Below are 21,172 nucleotides of genomic sequence, written 5' to 3'. Positions count from 1 at the left end.
AGGTTGTGACCTTTTTCCCTCCAAAAACTCCAAAATTCTACGAAAACTGTAGGCCTAGCACATGATGGCCGCGGGAGTATGTCGCCGCGAGATAGACTACCTGTCCTTATGTCATTAATACAATTAGACAAAGACGTGTCATCTATCTCGCGGCGACATACTCCCGCGGCCATCATGTGCTAGGCCTACTGATGGTTGATAACCTGGGGTTGATTTTCAATTCGCGTAAGATAGACACATTTGTACGGAAGGCAATTCAGGGTATTTGCAAATTCTTCATCTAGCACCTCATCTCGAAAACGTCAATGCGGTTGCAGCCTGTTTCAAACTCCAAGTCTCAGCTGCGTAGATGAAAATGGAGAAGACTAGAGCGTAAACCAATCCGGTTTTGCTTTTTCTAGAGACATGCGGTTCTCAGGAACCAAGACTTATGGAGATAATCCTTGTAGCTAGGACTCTTTTGGCCATTCCTATGCGTATACTTTTTTTTTTAAGAAGAACCGGTATTGTCGATGTTTGCGCCGAAGTATATGAAGTCATCTACTGTTACTGGCCTAAGAGCACCTGTGTGTTGTATCTACCTACCACAATCCACCACCATGAGCTTGGTTTTTAATGTGGTTAATCTTGAGATGCGTTTCCAGACTGATGCGTTCCATTTTACCAGTGCTGTCAACCATTTCCGCTTCATTGGCGGCCAGGAAATTGGTGTTATCTGCCTATCGAAGATTCGTTATTTTGGTGCGCACCAATGATGATTCTTCCCTCCCAGCTTCCGCAGGCTCTTCTGATGACATATTCACCGTAGGCAGGTGACGGGTAATCTTATCAACACCTTTTACAAAAGTAAAAGGGCTCGAAGTTTATCTGCCAATTCAGTTTCCTTTTTCAACGGAGTTTCAATTCAATGAAAGCTACCAGATGCTTGATGACAAAACGATGCAGTCAAAGGCTTTGCTATAGTCGATGAAGCATAGGATCATCGAAGTACTGAATTCATAAGCCACCCCTATCAATGGACGTATATTTAGGATCTGTTTGCACCTTTTGCCCTTGACGAAACTTGCCTGTTTTTGCGGGATCTGCCAGTCCAGGATGTGACATAACCTGCTGTGTAACACAGCACTTTTCTGGTGGGATATAAGAACCAGGGTCCTGTAGTTGTCCTTTACGCAATTACAAATACGTGATACTCATATGAATAATCTGTGATGATTTCTAGTGTCGTAGTTGATTTTATTGAAGATGAGTGCTAATTGTAAGATTTAGCATCTAAAATGTATTTATGCTTTTCAAGATTTCATTAATCATATTTGTCTTTTGAAAGTGGTAGTTTTATGAACACTACTAAAAAACTACTTAATTATACGATTTTGACGGAGAATATTGATTTTTCATTAAATAAAATCAAAACCGGGAAATTACCGGTTTACCGGTTTTGGCGACGCTATGTCGGTAAATTACCGGTTTTGAAAAACGACCGGTAATTGCATTCCCTAAGCGTAAGTGAATCCTTAGTTATTTTTAAGTAAATAAAAAAATATTAGAAACCAGTGGAGACCTAATATTTGTGTCAAAGTCCTACAGAACACAGACCTTACTAGGAAGCATCCGACTGACTGATATCGTTGCTAGCTGTTTTTATTTTTTTGTATGACAGTATTATGCAGCGTTAAAATATATAATATGTTAATAATTATTTAATAAGTCACAGTCTAAATAACACGAAAAGATGTTGTTTTTATGGGTATTAGACACTTGAAAAGTGCAGTGTGCAGTATTTTACCCGTTGTCAAGTTCACGATACTTTTGCTATGTCCAGTATGTTGGACGTTGCCAAGTAAACGAAGATTAAAAACAATTCTTTTTTTATGATTTTTTTATTGTAAATAACAAAAATATATGATTTTTAGATATTAAAAAACCTCAACAAGTTCGTTATTTGGTATACTACAGGTTATTGAGCCAAATGGATAAAAAAATATATTTTTTATTGAGTACTTTCCCTATTAGCCCGTTACAAGGAAGAGCCAATTTCAATATAGAAATTTCTTATGAAATTTTTGATAAATGCACATGCTTATAATACAAACAATAGTTTCTACGTTACTGTTTCTTATGACATTCGGCTCGTTTAATTTTATGTTAAATATATGTGTCAATAACTGGAAAAATATGATCACCTTAAAAGCTATGAAATTATCTCCCAAAAAAATTGGATGACACAAGTTTATTATATCAATATATTTTTTATTACAGGATGTTCTTATGGAAAAAACACAAGTGTTTTATAATTAGCAAAACAAAATAATTTGATAAAAAAAACCGTATGCGGATAAAATACCGTATACTCGGCATTGTCCAAAATACTGCACGTCTTCTCCTAACTCCATCCTGACGCCATCATTACAGCAAACCTGGCAGTGTCCAACATACTTGACATAGGTTTTTTTCAAAACTATTATAAATATATTTTTTTTATGATTTTTCTACAGTTAATTATCACATAATAACTTCAAAAAACAGATGCAATCCCATTTTTTCGAGATTTTTTTTCCTTGTCGATTTAAGGGTTAAAAGCACATTTTTTTCATAGTACAGTCTACAGTGAGTTTATTTTTTTAGAATTATGACCTTATTAAATTTTTGCATACAACTGCTGTAAAACTAACGGTTTACGGCAAAAGGAACCCTAATTTTATTAAATGGCTGCAATTAGTTACCTTATGCAAGTGTTCAATACGACCAAAAGGTTTATATTTGACTAAGGGAGTGTGAAATAAGATATTTTAGTCTTTAAGCTTTCTTATAGAAAACGAATTGGTTGTATCAATATCTAATGGCGTCAGTTATTATATATTTACAAAGAATTAATAATTTGTTACAATTATTCCAAAAACATTGCGAAGTAGGCCTGAGGAAATATTTGAATTAATTTCAAAAACGGTTCGATGAAATGTTCTGCGCAAGTTGTTTTAAGTTCATAGGTATATATGTAATACTATCAAGTAAATGAACGAAATGATGACGGAAAATAATGAATGTTTACTACAAATACAAAAAAGGTACTTAGAAAAGTTTGTGGTTTTTGTTTGTTCGCACGCGCACTTCTTTTCGGCCGTTGTGATAAATACTCCTAGAATGATCTTCCAAAGTGCAATATAAGAGGAATCACACTTATAGAGCAATTGTAAGAGCTCTCTAAGTGTTATTTCTCTCAAATCATGCCATTATAAAACCTTTGTTAGTTATTTTGGTATTACAATAGCAGTAACAAGATTTTTGTAAGTGTAAAATATCCTCAATAAGAACGTTATAAGTTGACTAGAAGTGAAAATTCTCTTATAAGGTGCGCCTAAATCGACACTTACCGCTATCTATAAGTATGTTATAGGAGTAAAAAATTTTACTCTTGAGATACTTGTAAGATCAAATTTTGCTAGTTGGGTTATTAAGGGCTACCCCATAAATACTTTTAACATTACTATTATGTAAGTAGCTATTTGCTTTTATAAATACTGTATGGAAGGTTATTGTGTTACTTCTAAATATTTTAATCTTAACACATTTTGTGTATCTATTATGTGCATCATTAAGTTTTGATACAATACTAGTGCCAAGCAATAACTTCTTAGGCTATCCTAAGAAAGATAAGATATGAAAGATAAACATATAAAATATTGTATAGTAAATAAGTTTAGTAAATAGATGATATTCTCTATATACGGCCAATATGTAAGATTAAATAATCTTATAGATACTGCATCTCACGAATCTGGCCAGCGAAAGTGGACTTTGAATATTTGTCAATAAGATTGAAAATCAAGTGTATTCGTGAAATGTATTAGCTATATTTGCATTGTGTAAAGGCCTTCATATTTTAATGTAGTAAGTAAGTATAAGCTTGTTAGTCAGTTAACTTAACTACTTTCTTTCATTAAGGGGAAGATGTGTAGCATATTTATAAATACCTATGTGGGTAGGTTTACTTATTTAATAAATCAGTCTATATCCAGCCATCTTTGTGTTTACTTCAGGTACCAAATTACAGCTTTGTAGTGCTAACGGTCACTGAGATTATCCGCGGACGGACGGACAGACATGGCGAAACTATAAGGGTTCCTAGTTGACTACGGAACCCTAAAAAGAAAACAAACAACTGAAAAAAGAACCTCGTCCAAGTCGGTTAAAAATTAAATTATGATGGTCAGTAATACTTACCTAAGCAAGACATACAAATACATACCTATGCTCAGCAGTGGGCGATTAATGGCTGAAATGATGATGATGATGATGACAAATACATACATTTTTTTGCCATCGACAGGCCGCTCATCCACACACCTACACAGACACACCTTGCAACCTAAATGGTCGCGCACCGTGCGGTTTCAGAGGAATTTCCTCCCACGAACGCTCCGGCTGTGGAATGAGCTCCCTGCCGAGGCATTTCCGACGAACTACAGTATGGGGGTTCTTCAAAAAATGTACAAGTTTCTAATAGGTCGGCAACGCGCATGTGACACCCTTTGAGTTGCAGGCGTCCATAGATTACGGTGACCGCTTTCCATCAGGCGACCGTATACCTGTTTGCCACCGACGTCGTATAAAAAAAACATACATACATCTTTACATTTAAAATTACAAAGATTACCTAATCCTTAATTTGGCACAATAAATGGCAGCGAGTACTGTGAGTAGGTACAATTTATAAAATACTAGATTTTTCCCGCGGCTTCGCTCGCGTTAGAAAGACAAAAGGTAGCCTATGCTCCACTTAAAAAATCACGTCAATTCGTCGCTCCGTTTTGCCGTGAAAGACGGACAAACAAACAGACTCACACACTTTCCCATTTATAATATTAGTATGGATTGGCCAAAAAATGAGTGCCAAAACAAGAGATGGAAAATTTGTAGAGCTAATAGATATAAAAACAACATTCAATAACTGATTGAAGAAAGTAGAAAACTAAAATAACTCATTGTATTATAAATATTATAATATCAAGGGATTTCTTAAACTCTGCACGCTTTAAGTAAATAATATAATATTATTTCTATTATCTAACTAACCCGTGTTTTATCAAATTACATTTTCAATAACAAAACTTGAGCTTGAACTTGAAAACGTCATTGGGAGATAAATCGACCGATACAAATCAAATTAAATTCCTTTAGGAATGGCCGTCGGAGCTCACAAGTAAAATTGTATTATCTTGATGAATTAAGGACACAACGAAATTAACAGAACGTCCTCTTTACTAAGTTATTTAACTACCTACTCCTTTACGCAACTATGGGAACAAATCAAATTATTTTAACAAATATTCTGATTTGTGTTTTTTATGTAGTCACACTACTATATATAAATTAAAAATCGAAATAAGATGTTTCTTTAATATATGACATCTTATTTCGATTTTTTTTTTTTAATTTACCTACTCCTTTGTCTACATTTTGACCTTGAGTGAAAATAACCTAAATAAATGGTAAGCATCATCTAAACGCCAGTTATGAAATTAAATTTTACTTGTTTACTCGTAGATTTTTTTATAGCCACGCGACAATTAGATATTTAAGTGAAAAGCGACTACAAGCCCCGTAGCCGAATGGCATTTTTCCAACGCGAAACGAAAACGAAACGCCGCGAAAGGTAGTCAGACTCTGTCGCGCCAATACGCAAGAGCGATAGAGATACATAATATCTACTAGCGTTTCGTTTCGTGAGCGTTTCGTGAGAGTTTCGTGAGATTTGTGCCATTCGGCTACGCACCCAGAAAAGAAAAAAAAATACAGGGTGTTATAATTATAACAGCTACTGAAAACCATAGACTCTCCATAGATATAGGTTACTAAGCATAGTTTACAATGTACAATAAACCACCCGATTTCGTTAGCTGGTGTTGTATAGGTACAGTCAAGTGTTGTATAGGTACAGTCAAGTGCAAAAATACGTATCGAAATAATCGTCTCATAAATATGGTACTACGCTCTTATTACACCGGACTAAGATGCTATAGGACATAATTATGTTTGAGTAATATATGTACACCCATATTTTTACACTTGACTGTACAATGTATGTATACTATACTCGTACAGACAGGAAAATGACATCTAATAAATATTTGTATGAAAAGGCGAAATTGCGACGGTTCTCCTTCATCTATACTTCGTTTCTTTTAAGATTAGAATTATCTGTCAAACGGGTAAGTAAACAAAGAAGCAGTGGTCGTAGACCTTCCTTCTTCGATTTCGGCCGATACCACTGATTTCTTGGAACTTATGTACATAGTATTATAAGTTATAAGTTCCAAGAAATCAGTGGTATCGGCCGAAATCGAAGAAGGAAGGTCTACGACCACTGCTTACCCGTTTGACAGATAATTCTAATCTTAAAAGAAACGAAGTATACATATTCAACCATGAAAACTAGAAAATTTCGAAAACCTTTTTCAGGGTTAGATACTAAAGTAGCAACGTTTTATGAACGAATAATCGCAGCTGAGCAATCATTAATCTTGATTTACTTCAATCTTGTTAATCAATGAACCTTGGTAACTTTCCAGATACAGAGGATTTTAAATGGATTGGAAACGGGACCCCGTTCTTTCCCATAAACTTTTTGGTCAGAATTTCGTTAGTCATAAGTTGTTATTCATATATTTTGTGGTCATAAACATCACTAGTCATAATTTTTGTTACGAATAATGCTTAATGGTACTAACATTAACAACCCATAATATTGGATGCCATAACCTTAAAAGTCATAAAGTTGATGAGTATAAAATTGAAAGGCATAACAATAATTATCCAGAAATATTACTAGGCATATTTTTTGAAGCCCTACTGATTGTTCTGCATACAGTTTTAAGGCATAAACCTCATAAGTCATAATCTTTGTTACGAATAACGTTTAATAGTTCTAAAGTTAACAACCCATATTATAGAATACTATAATCTTAGAATCAAGAAAGTTGATGAATATAACATTTAAAACGGATCCCTTTGTTAGCCAGATTATCATTAGTCATAATTCTGAAACGGTTTCATTAGGGTGACCTATAGATAGGTTAGGTTAGGTTTGTTTTATGGCAATCCTGAAAAGTTACGCGTTTTGAGAAAAACCAAATTATGACTAACGAAAATGTGGACAATCGATACATTATACCTTATGACTTTATTGGTAGTCCGCATTTACCTCGCGTCCATTAGAACGGAAATAGGACCCCTGCCCCCCTTCTACTCGTTGACGAAGCCGAATATTACAAAAATCAGCATGCAAAGGAAGAAATGGCGGGAAAATCAGTGAGCTCATTGATTATTTTAATCCTCATTTCTCAGCTAGGTTCGCTAGTTACCTTGTGTCATTCAGAGCAAAAATAGGAGCCCCGCATAGCGAGGCTCCGTCGAATCGCTGGCGGGGCCTAATACTTTTAAAAGCAACATGAAAAAATAAAACACATAACATGTAAAAGACGAAATGGCGGGAAAATCAGTGAGCCCAACGAGAAAATTTTCATTTCCCGGGTAGGTTCGTTAGTTACCTTGTGTCATTCAGAGCAGAAATAAGAGTCCCGCATAGCGGGGCTCCGTCGAATCGCTGGCCGGGCCTAATATTCTTAAAAGCAACATAAAAAAATTAAACACATAACATGTAAAAGACGAAATGGCGGGAAAATCAGTGAGCCCAACGAGAAAATTTTCATTTCTCGGGTAGGTTCGTTAGTTACCTTGTGTCATTCAGAGCAGAAATAGGAGCCCCGCATAGCGGGGCTCCGTCGAATCGCTGGCGGGGCCTAATATTCTTAAAAGCGACATGAAAAAATTAAACACATAACATGTAAAAGACGAAATGGCGGGAAAATCAGTGAGCCCAACGAGAAAATTTAAAACTACGAAAACTACGGAACCCCAAAAAGGTAATATCTTCTGTGAAAAACTAAATTATGACTAACGATAGTGAACACGAACAAAATTATGACTTCAAACTTAATGAAAAATGATATAGATCCCATTGAATGTTATGATTAAAGTTAATGTGGACAGTAATCATTATTACTTGCGAAAATATACTTTACGACAATTATGACAAACATGTTTATTGCTTTCAACGTTATGTCCATAATACAAAATGCAATTTGATTACAATGTTTATGACTAACAATAATGATGACTTGCAAAAATCTGACCTCCAATTTCTGACATTCAACTTTATGACTAATGATAATATGACTATTAAAAATTATGACTAACAACGTTATGGATTGTAAAAATCGGACTAAAAAAATTATGGGAACCAATAGAGACCCATTGGAAACTTCTAGGAAAAGTGTCTTTCAACAGTTTTAAATAGGAGAATCGAAATATTTACTTATTTATTTTACAAGGGGGTACAGTCGTTGTTTAAGACGATACGGTAAGGGTCAATTCTCCATACAAACGCTCTCGACTATTTCCTCCCTGGTTTTTGAAGGTAGAGCAATGATTTTTTCAACACATATTGTTATTATTTTTATCTGTGTCGGACCGTTTTGATTTTTTTTTTGATATTCTGCTTTTTAAAGACTAGACTAGAGCCAATCAAAAATTTCCAAAAACGGCCTTTTTCATTGTACATACATACATACAATCACGCCTGTATCCCACAAAGAGGTAGGCAGAACACATGAAACTACTAAAGCTTCTGTGCCACTCTTGGCAAATAAGGGGTTGAAAGAAAACGAAACTGTGACATTGCAGTGACAGGTTGCCAGCCTCTCGCCTACGCCACAATTTAACCCATATCCCACATTTTTTATCATTTTCATTGTGGCGCAAAAAAAGGTGTGATACTCAAGATTGGTAACAATTAACCAAAAAAGCTAAACGGTCCGACATAGATTATTTCATTGTTATTCAGATTCTCAAATTTCGTTCCGATTGATTACGTTTTGAAGGAGGAAAGAGTCGAGAGCGGAACCTCGATTTTAAAGATTTTTTTGAAATATCTTTTGAATGAGTTGTTCTTAATGGACATTTTTTTTCGACAAATCTAGTTAATAACACTTGTATATTTAACTAAAATTCCCAAGTTGAAAGGGGGGCTAACGGGAAAAGGGGGGGGGGGAACGAACATGTAGGTATTTAATATTTATGATTCAAAATCGTCATTTACAAGTAAATTCTACCAGCTTCAAGTTAAAATTTGCATGAAATTACATTGCACTCTTGTGGATAAAATGCAATTTTGCTATCCGTTTTCGATTAGCAAAATTGGTCTTTACCAGGTGGTGTGGTGAAAAATGTATTTCTCCACGCATATTGGTAAAGGCGCTCTTTGCTCTTCATACCTAATGAGAAATAGTTATTTGTTATACAAGGGGGCAAAGTTGTATTTTAACGCCGAGTGTGGAATTGAAAAACGAGCAAGTGAAAGGATTCTATAGTTGAACCATGAGCGAAGCGAGTGGTTCGAGAATAGAATCCTGAACTTGCGAGTTTTTTAACACACGAGAAGTAAAATACATTTGCACCCGAGTGTAACACAAAACTTTTCCCCTCACTACAGCGAGGAAACTACAACGCAAAAAATGCGTTTATCACTGCTTCCAGTAGTTCCACAGGTGGTAAATCATCTTAATTACTAGATTGACCATCTTTTGTCAACTTTAAACCAATTAATTTGACTTTATTCAAGGTCAAATTACTTTACCCACTAGTGGATAAAATGCGTTTTTACCCGCTGGTATTAAAGGACAAAACACGTGTTTCCGAGCTAGTGAGGGGAAAAATATTTTATCCACAAGAGTGCAAGGTCATTTCATACAAAGGTTCTGGCCGGACTTAACTTGATGTCCGAAGCTTGCTAGTCTGACCACAAGTTTATAAGTGAGAACCTGTAATTGGCTTTGTAATTATATTTTGGATTGTATTGACAGCTTCAGCTGTTGGTTTTCCATGTATGTAATCTTATACTATTAAACGAGCAATTCTTGTATATTTAGTTTTCGGGGGTGAAAAATCGATCTAGCGTAGCCTTAAACGTAAAATATGGTCCTTAAATTCGCCGCACGTGCATCGATTCCGCTTAGCTCAGTCGTACGAGGTCGGTCTAATGTACGCAGATAGATCGTAGGTGTCAGGGTTTCGAATCCCGGCCAGAAATTAAGTTTTTGTTTTTTGTCTTTTTTTTTGTTTTTGTATTTATAAGAGTTTTTTTTTATCTAAAGACGTGATATATTAAAATAGAACCGAGCGAAGCTCGGTCGCCCAGATATTAAAAATAAAATAAGAAATATATGACTACGCGCCATGTTGCGGAATTTCATTAGAACTATTTTCTTCATACTATACTGAACTGTCACCCCATACGTCAGAATAACAGCGCCCTCCTGACAATAGTCATATATTTCTGGCCAGGCTTTAATGGTACAGCAAGGCAAAAAGAAGTAGAAATTTAAAAATGGCAACATCGTAGTGTCATTCCGTTTACTCACACACATTGATTAGAAAAGGACGACGCTAATGTTGGCACTTTTTTATTTGTACCCACTCTTTTTTTACCAGATTTGATCTTTAAATTATGATTTTGAATCATACATGTTTAAGATTCTTTATAAAAGGGTGAATCATTTTTTTCTTGTTGTATTGCCGTGGTTACGGTCCCCTGAGTCACGCTGGTTTTATGCAAAATTATGCTACTTAAACTATGCAAACTAGTCAAAGCGAACCCCAGGCTCCCATGAGCCGTGGCAAATGCCGGGATAACGCAAGAATGATGATGATAAATGGGCTTACTCTTGGCCACAGACTAGCCAAAGGCAAAGACGTGGCCTACGATGGAGTGAGCTCGCCCAGAAGATGCCTGTTCAGTGTTCACCCTACATTTGAAGGTTGCCAGGTTATAGGTATGACTTATTCAAACATGTATTGAACAACAACGTTTTATTTACAGTACATATAGCCCTTCTTAAGTTTCGACAGTAAAGAAAAGTACTACTTTCCGCACTAGTGCGGTTAAGTAAGGCGGTAAATGAAATTGACATCCTCAGTTGAGACAAAAACAATAACAATTTTGGCCTTAGCTCATATCTTTACTCTTTACCTACTCGGGGAAAAGGTAGAGCAAAACATCCATACTAATATTATAAATGGGAAAGTGTGTGTGTCTGTTTGTCTGTCCGTCTTTCACGGCAAAACGGAGCGACGTATTGACGTGACTTTTTAAATTTAACTATCTAAGGAATGGAGAGTGACATATGCATATTTTTTGTCTCTTTCTAACCCCCCACTTTCCTAAGATGTTGGGTGGAAGTCTGTATGGAGCATTCTGCAATATTCGAATATACGCATAAAACAGCTCGGTGATGGCTCCAAGGAAGAATTTATCATCTTAAACTTACAAACGTGATTTTTTTTTTTTTTTAATGAAATAGGCAGCAAACGAGCAGACGAGCCGCCTGATGGTAAGCAGTCATCGCCGCCCATGGACATAAGCAACATCATGGGAGCCACTTATGCGTTGCCGACCTTTGAGAACCCTAAATACCTGCTTCTTGAAGAACCCCATGTCATAGCGCAAGGGAAACACCTCAGAAGGAAGCTCATTCCACAACTTGCACGTTCTGGGCAAGAACGAGCGGGAGGCCCGTTTGTTCTTGGTTTGCCACGTGTCGAGAAAGTGAGGATGAACTTTAATTTTTGATGATTTTCTGCACTCAGCGCGTCAGAGTACTTTTCAATTCATTATGGCTTCCAATACCGGGATCCCGGTATCTCGGTATCCCGGGATCCCGCCTTTTTTGGGCCCATTTCAATACCGGTATTTAATTTAGCAATACCGGGATCCCGGTATTTTTAAAAACTAACAAATTATGCCAAATTAACGTAAATTACTCATCAAAAACGTAAAATTTCTGCATCATGATGGTCACTACACGCGTAAATCTTGCTTGTTGCTCTCTTTTCTCGATTTGACACATTCTCTGTTTGGTGTTTTTGCAAGATTTGTATGAAAATGATAGTTTTTTCGATGATTACCCAGATAAAGAATTAAAGTTACGCGTCAAAAGCATTCATTGAGGAGGGTCTGCCGCGAACAGTTTTTGACACATTTGTCGCACTTGTGACTTCGCACGTAAGTGTGACAGAAAAGCAACACGTCAAACGTAGTTGTAATAGGCCATAGATCCTCTGTAAACAAATCGCCTTGATGCATCTATATTGGTTAATGCAAACGAACTAACGTATACCGTAGCTACTCTATTTTCACTGTTGTACGTGTGCGTTAGTGTGTTGAACTCTAGCTGAAAACTTTGCCGTAACATTCCCGATAGTAACGAAATAGGGAACTCACTACTCAACTATCAAAATGAGGAAAATTACTTTTCTTATACGTAAATGAAGTGTTCCTATTCCGCGAAGTAATCTTTTTGATTTTGATTATCATGGATTTCCGCAAAGTAATGTGTGATTCCATAGATTATTTCTTAATGTGATTTTTAATAATCTATGTCGGACAATTTAGCTTTTTTTATAAATGGGCTTACTCTTGGCCACAGACTAGCCAAAGCAGAGTCAAAGACGTGGCCTACGATGGAGTGAGCTCGCCCAGAAGATGCCTGTTCACTCTTGATTTGAAGGAAGGGTTATATGAGCTCGGAAATATAGCCGCCGGCAAGGAATTCCACTCCTTGGCAGTGCGCATAAGAAAAGAAGAAGCAAAGCGCTTCGTGCGGATTCTTGGCTAATTATTCAATGATTTGGTGGATTTATTTTATTAGTGCTTTAGCGCCTCTAGCGCCACGAAAAACAAAAATACCACTAAATTGTACCATAGATATTGATTACAATGTGTTTAAAAAAATCATCTCATGTTCTAATTTCAAAAGTCAATGATGAAACTATAGAGTGTGTGTAATCGAGAAATGCTCTTAATGCTTGTTATTTAATAAAGTGATACTGATATTATAGTTAAATCTACAGTACAATTATACCATTAACACCGACTATAAAATGTAACACTGCATGAATGAGACACAGCTTCCTAGTATCATAGCCATATTAAAGAAGAGGCGACTGAGGTGGCTCGGGCATGTGTATCGAATGGAGCGGACTCGTTTGCCGCGTCAAATCCTGCTGGAAGAGGTTGCAGATGCAAAGAGACCGGTCGGACGGCCAATGCTGCGCTTTAAAGATTGCGTGAAGCGTGACATAGTCACATTTGATATTCCATGCAACCAGTGGCAACGACTGGCCGAGAACCGACCCACGTGGCGCCGTGTTATCCATGACGGTCAATCCAAGCACGCCAATGCCTGGTTTTTCTCCTTGAATGATAAACGCATGAGGCGTCACGAGCAGGCCTCTAACCCCCGCCCATCTGGGGGAGCATATACCTGCCGTGTGTGCGGACGAGGGATCCTCTCTTGAATTGGGCTATACGGCCACGAATGTAAGTGTCGCAAGGATGCTGCTTGAATCGTCTGTTATAGATGCAAAGGCCTGTTATTATTAAAATGTAAAAGGTTCTATTCCGCACGAGCTTAAAGAGAACGATTTGGCAAAAAACATGGTTTGCTATGGCCGCGTCTTCTTGCAAAATGTCCGATCTGGAGGCGATATCTAACTTACAGAATCACCTGAGTACAGATCTGGCGCTCTTTCCCGCTTGATTTTATACTGCGTCCTCAGTCCCACTCACAACAAAAATAAAGAGCACAGGGCGTAGCCGTTTGAACTATGTAGGTATACTTAAAAACAATAAAAGTTGAGCCGACTTGGCCACATAAGTTTGAAAAACCGTTTTGGGTCAAAATCGAAACTTTTTAAGTTGGAAATGTAATCGATTTGACCCATTTGTAAGAATTGTAAGTCGGATTAGCAAGATTCTGCTGTAGTATAACACGCATGAAAATTAACAAACGAGATTTTGAATAAAATTTGTTATTTTAAGCAAATTACTTGGTTTTTATATTTTCCTGATTTCAATACCGGGATCCCGGGATCCCGGTATTGAAATCGCGCCAATACCGGAATGAATACCGGTATTGGAGAATGTCCGCTATTTGACAAGATTATTGGCCCATGCAAGCCCTGCATTTGAGCCAATTGAAACGTCGGAGGTTAGTGTTTAAAACATAGTGTTTAAAACATAGTAAATACGCGATTAAGTCCCGTTTGCAATTTTAAATATTAGAATAAGTTATTCGATATATGATTCGAAGTAACCGTTTGGGGTCGCTCTCTGCTTTCTCCATCTCCATCCAAACGAACGCCAATTTGCTTGGCGTTACCACTATCGAGAAACGTATTCTAAAACTTCAAAAACTCATAGAGAGGCTCTGTATGTTACACAGTTCGGGATCCCCATTTAAGAACAAACCGTGAATGTATATTATAAACCGTGTTGTATATTATACTAGCTTTTGCCCGCAGCTACGCTCGCGTTAAATTCGAATATTGCGGAATTACCATACAAACTTCCAGCCCCCATTTTAGCGAAGTGGGGTGGTAGAAGGAGACAAAAAGTGGCCTATGTCACTCTCCATCCCTTCAACTATCTCCACTTAAAAAATCACGTCAATTCATCGCTCCGTTTGGCCGTGAAAGACGGACAAACAAACAGACACAGACACTTTCCCATTTATAATATTAGTATGGATTTGGCTATTAGAGAGGCCCCACACTCTAGCGTCTCCTGAAGTACGGCGCCAAACCACTCAATGGCTGATGGATGAGGACGTTGGAGGAAGGACACCATTTATTATAAACGATCAATAGACGCCAGTGCGCTCCTTTCAGCGTAACGGCCCAGCCACGACATTGGTTTAAGCGCGACAGCGGTGAGCGGCAGCCGTACGTGCGAATGGAAAGTCCCATCGCTGTGTCTTACTCCAATGTATGGCCGCCGCTCACCGCTGTCACGCTTAGACCAATGTCGTGGCTGAGCCGTAAGGCCTGAGTGGACGCTCGGAGCGGAGTGTTCGGCGAGACGTGCAGCGGGGCGGGCGAGCGCGTGTCCACCCTATGCAGCATCGACTCAGTAGGCCTAGCACATGATGGTCGCGAGAGTATGTCGCCGCGAGATAGACTACCCGTCCTTATGTCATTAATAGAATTAGAAGAACATACTCTCGCGGCCATCATGTGCTAAGCCTACAGCTACATGCCTAATATGAGCGTGCACTCAGACCTTATACACTCAGAACAGAACCCATTTACACGGCGTGCGAACTCGCATGCGGTTTTAATTACATTGGGGGCCGTTTGTAGTTACATCCAATTCAGTTGGTCAAATACCGCTGTATATAATGAAACTCGCGTGCGAGATCTCGTAACGTGTAAATCAGCCCTTACTACTGCCAGCAAAATACACTGAATTGAATGGCGTATGGATTGACGACTAAATTAGTCAGAGATACTAAAATTAGTCAGAGAGAAAAGGTCGTTAGATGCCACTTCTGATCGATAGACGACACGTGTTAAAATGAACAAGTTTCATGGCCTTTCGTTGTAAAACATCGCTGTTACTTACTTACTTGCTGTGACTTAGGAATATAGTTTCACATCAGCATCACTCATTCGGAAAGGGGGGAATTTCCTTCCCTGTTAAGAAAAGGATCAAAGTGGCACTTTTCTATTCAGGAATTTTATGTTGCCTGTATAAAATAATTTTTAATGCCACGAAAAGAGTTTGTTTGTACACAGTATAGTCAATTATCGATTATATAGTACATTACATCAGAGGCCGGGAAAATGAGGATTTCCGGCCAAGTGGGTATATACGGCCGAGCGAGCGTGCGAGCGAGGCCGGATAGGGATACGAGGCCGGGAATCCGTTTTCACGCCGAGGCATGTATAGTGCTTTTCTCAAACATACAATGAAATAAAAAAAAATGCTCTAAAGGACAATATTTTGTAAAAAAAAGTTACTTTGCAGGCCTAGGCCTAAAAAATAATATGAAATCCCTTTACAGTCCTCTCGAGTTGTTGCGCCCAAAAAGCGATACTTCCCAGCCCATTTTAAGGAACCTAAAGACAATATTTCATTGCATGTTTGAGAAAAAGTTTTTTGTCGATTAAGTGCGATTTATTTAAACATCATCGATTATTTACATTTTAGAACATAATAATATACTTAATAGGAGGTCCCAACCCTTTCTTACTTTGTAACACAATATCTGTGACCAATAAACGATTTTTCATTTTTCATTTTCAATAATTTCAGCTAAATTCAGCTATTCGATATGGTTTTATCACTTTGCCCAACCGAGGATGGGCATTATGTATAATGCCCGGGCACAATTCAGCTATTCGATGTGTTATTATTATTTTGCCCAACAGAGGATGGGCATTATGTATGATGCTCGGGCAATTTAATTATTTGAATAGTTATTATCAAACTGCCCACTCACAGTGGGCATTATTCATAATACCCGGGCATTATGTATAGTGCCCGATTTATCACTTGGTCCATAACATATATACTTAATCTTAAATAAAAATATAATCTTAAAACTCTTAGAAGACTATACAGCTTGGCAACAGTAGTAGAAATGGTATTATTTTTTAGGGTTCCGTAGTCAACTAGGAACCCTTATAGTTTCGCCATGTCTGTCTGTCTGTCCGTCCGTCCGTCCGTCCGTGGATAGTCTCAGTAACCGTTAGCACTAGAAAGCTGAAATTTGGTACCAATATATATATCAATCACGCCAACAAAGTGCAAAAATAAAAAATGGAAAAAAATGTTATATTATAGTACCCCCCCTACATGTAAAGTGGGGGCTGATTTTTTTTTTTCATTCCAACCCCAACGTGTGATATATTGTTGGATAGGTATTTAAAAATTATTAAGGGTTTACTAAGATCGTTTTTAGATAATATTCATATTTTCGGAAATAATCGCTCCTAAAGCAAAAAAAAAGTGCGTCCCCCCCCTCTAACTTTTGAACCATATGTTTAAAAAATATGAAATAAATCACAAAAGTAGAACTTTATAAAGACTTTTTAGGAAAATTGTTTTGAACTTGATAGGTTCAGTAGTTTTTGAGAGAAATACGGAAAACTACGGAACCCTACACTGAGCGTGGCCCGACACGCTCTTGGCCGGTTTTTTTTATCATAGCAACACTTACTTTTTTCAGAAGTGTCAAAATAGTCTCCACATGCAACACGGTTTACATAGATGGTGGCGCGTGGCGCCCCTATTATTTTCTATATTTTTTGTCAGGCTGTAATAACTTACCACAGGCAAAACATATCCTTCACAGTAATCGACATGGTCCCCTATCAGGTTGACGCGTCCCGGCGCGGCGGCTGCAGCGGTGGCGCTCCGTTTGAATGTGGCGACGAAAATGTCGCACGCTCTGCGGAGGAGCGATGTCTCGCCCGTGGACACGGCGTCGGTTGGGGCTGGCATCTGGTGGGCATAACGTAGGGGTTTTTTTAACTATAAATGGGCTTACTTATGGCCACAGACTAGCTGAGAAGAAGACGTGGCCTACGATGGAGCAGGCTCGCCAAGAAGGTGCCTATTGCGTACAACGTTCCACCATTCTGACGGCCAAGTCAAAGTGATAACAGGTTGACGCTACGTGGCGAACCGCAGTGGATATTATGTCGCGCCAATACAGAAGATCTACAATGCGCTTATGACTAGCGTACGTGATTGTAACGTTGGCTACCCTTTTTTAGGGTTCCGTAGTCAACTAGGAACCCTTATAGTTTCGCCATGTCTGTCTGTCCGTCCGTCCGTCCGCGGATAATCTCAGTGACCGTTAGTACTACAAAGCTGAAATTTGGTACCAATATGTATATCAATTACGTCGACAAAGTGGTAAAATAAAAAGTGAAAAAAAAAAATGTTTTGTTAGGGTACCCCCTACATGTAAAGTGGGAACTGATTTTTTTTTTCATTCCAACCCCAACGTGTGATATATTGTTGGATAGGTATTTAAAAATGAATAAGGGTTTACTAAAATCCTTTTTTGATAATAGTAATATTTTCGAAAATAATCGCTCCTAAAGGAAAAAAAGTGTGTCCCCCCCCCTCTAACTTTTGAACCATGTGTTTAAAAAATATGAAAAAAATCACAAAAGTAGAACTTTATAAAGATCTTCTAGGAAAATTGTTTTCAACTTGATAGTTTTAGTAGTTTTTGAGAAAAATACGGAAAACTACGGAACCCTACACTGAGCGTGGCCCGACACGCTCTTGGCCGGTTTTTTTATTTAAATGATAAATCACTGACTAGCCAAAGGCAAAGACGTGGCCTACGATGGAGTGAGCTCGCCCAGAAGATGCCTTTGACGTTAGCTACCCTGGACTTAAAATTACGTACATTTTGATTATCATTATCACCGTCAGGTCATACAAGCTTAGTCTTACAAGAGCTGGATGCATTTAAACAAAAACTCCATCCAGACTTTCAGAATGGTAGGTGTAACGTTTTGTTGGTGATAACACTGATAACAACTCGGTTATTGTTATTATTTAGGTACCAAATCCACCAGCCTGACTTTCATCGTCCTTCCATATTCTAGCAATAGAGATCAACTAACGAAATTTCTATTTTTGGCTTTCATGGAGGATCACTAAACTAAACTCACTAATGATAAAATAAAACTATGGAAACGGATTAAATCGCGTATAATGAATTTAAAATTACTACTAATGATAACAAGAAAATCGTCTGCTAGTAGGATCAGTTAAATCTGGAAAGAATCCCGAGAAATTCTTTAGTCGCCTTAGGTGTGTGGGCAGTAAATAATTGTTTTGATTTTATTCTTATCAATCACGTTCGCTACGGCAAGTAGTTGACAACACAATCAACCATATTACATCGCATCGGGTCCAAAGATTTCATATATACTATACATAGATCAAGCAAACACACTCTAATTAGCGTGCCTAACGATCTCAGGAAACTACTAAATAGCTGGCAGCTTTCGGGCGTCAATTTTTGTAGGTCAACGAAAACATAAAATAATGCCTAGTTTTGTAATATTTCATTGCAACAACGCAAAAATTATGAACACTCAATGGCCAAGGCACATATAGACAATGTCAGTAAAAAATGTGACATGCTTAGTAATGCAGAAATTGCAGAACATTCTCAGAAAGCGGAAACATTCTTGAGAATGTTCGCAGAACATTCCCGCAACATGCAATTTATTATTTAAACGAGAGAATATACTTGAAATAATGTTTAAATGGGCATAATATAAGACTATATGTTATTACATATAATATTGTCTATTACAATTAGCTATTTTGTTGATAAGTGATAAGTTACCAATAAGTTGCTTAAATTCTCACTATACTTCAGGGAACATTTCGACTTTCAGACTTCACAGTTTTAGTCCTGACTTTTTAAATTAGGTACCGAACTATTATTTCTTGATGCCTGTTTTTGGTCATGCCAATATATGTATATTCAAAACAAAAACAAAATAAAAACAAAAAGGTCGCTGTCAGGATCGAACCTGAGATCATCGGCATACGAAGCCAGCGCACTACCACGGGACTACGTCTTGACTTGCTGAGTTCGACGAAATTATGGTATAAACTACGAAGTTAAGTACTTAAGTATTCTGATAAATTCTCGTTCTCGAGAACATTCTCAGAAGTTACCGAAAATTCTCATGAGAAATGTTCTGCAACTTTGTAAACTTCTCGTCCGTGCATTGCTAGACATGCTGGGCCCCTACCTAGATTAACTCTTCTATTACTCGTGAATATAGTTCCGTGGTCGGGTCGAGTAGATCCGATGCCGGAGCGAACGTGTTTAATGTTTGGAAAGACGCTCGTCAGTTTGAAATCATAACCATAATTTAGAAAATGTTCGAAAACATTCTATAATCATTATAGGGAATATTGAACGTTTACACAGGTAAATGTGTCTTTATTGTACGGAACAGGGTAAAATATTCTATGACCTTCTTTTTTTGAGCCTTGGTCATTATTTATTATTTTATGTCAATCTTAAAAATTGATTGATTGTTTGCGTGCTAACGAATAAATCACTTCAATCATACTTATTTTCTATCTTTTTAACCGACTTCAAAAAAGGAGGAGGTTCTCAATTCGACTGTTTTTTTTTTTTTTTTTTTTTTTATGTTCCTCGATATCTCCGAGAATTGTGGACCGATTTTCAAAATTTTTTTTTTGATCGAACGGGTATAACCCCGAGATGGTCCCATTGGCACCAAGTCATTCATAAGTTGTTTCGGGGGCGGATGGGTCATAATAAACTCATTATGAAGCATTGTGAGTCGTCTTTCGTGTATTATATTACTTATCAGTTATTACAGGTATATTCTACATTACCTCTGGCTTACATCTATATATAGATATCTTAACACTAATCCTGACTAATTCCTTTGTAAGATACTCAATCGCCGCGCCGCCGACATAATAGGTACATGATAACGAGAATAATTCAGTGTATGTGGGTAGGTAATTGCTTTATGTAAAGTCGCCATCAGATACATTAGAGTGATTAGAGCGAGCAACACAGAATTAGATTTAGATAGAAGAAACGAGTTCATTTATTTGTATGGCGGCCGAGCGTGTCAGATTTTGTACTGAAGTTGTTACTTGCCGGTGATTTTAAATATGTCTCAGGCCCTTGAGTGTTGATAAGTTTTATGTTATTGCAATTAAATATCATGTAACTAGGCATTCTTAATGTTTTTGTTGACTTCAACTTACAAAAATTGACGCCCGAAAGCTGCAAGCTGCGATTAAAGACGGACAACTCAGTGGATTTCACTGAGTTCATTTGACACGCTAAGTAGATACGTTTGCTTGATCTATGGTTTATATGACATCTGTGGCGAGCAAGGTGCTCATAAATATCGGAACACGGATCTATAAATTTAATAAATTGTAAAGCTAGGAACAAATTATAGGACGCGTCACACGGACGCGGCTGAAGACAGTGACGACCGCGACTGATAAGTGTGCACAGTCTTAAAACATTCAGTGTGCGTGTCTGTCTGTTTGTGGTATCGTGGCTCCCGAACGGATGGACGGATTTAGATTTAGTTTTTTTTTTATTTGAAAGTCGGGAGCGTCTAGTCGGGTCTTAGCCATGTTTCATGAAAATCGGTCCACTATGTCGAGGTTTTTTTTTAAATTTTAATTTTGTGGTAGAATTATTACATGTGACAACATGTAACATGCCTT

General features: G+C 37.5%; 1 protein-coding gene across 1 annotated transcript in view; it reads right to left on the bottom strand.

Moving 5' to 3' along the window:
• Nucleotides 1–21,172, bottom strand: part of LOC125233279 (galactokinase-like) — an 81,793-nt gene that overhangs the window by 57,670 nt on the left and 2,951 nt on the right. Inside the window, exon 2 of the mRNA XM_048139231.1 lies at nucleotides 17,228–17,401. Within this exon, the coding sequence (XP_047995188.1) occupies nucleotides 17,228–17,401 (174 nt within the window). The remainder of the gene's footprint in view (nucleotides 1–17,227; nucleotides 17,402–21,172) is intronic.

This window comes from Leguminivora glycinivorella, chromosome 14, assembly GCF_023078275.1.
Source record: "Leguminivora glycinivorella isolate SPB_JAAS2020 chromosome 14, LegGlyc_1.1, whole genome shotgun sequence".
NCBI classification, from domain to species: Eukaryota; Metazoa; Arthropoda; class Insecta; order Lepidoptera; family Tortricidae; genus Leguminivora; species Leguminivora glycinivorella.
This window is presented reverse-complemented; position numbering and strand designations above follow the sequence as displayed.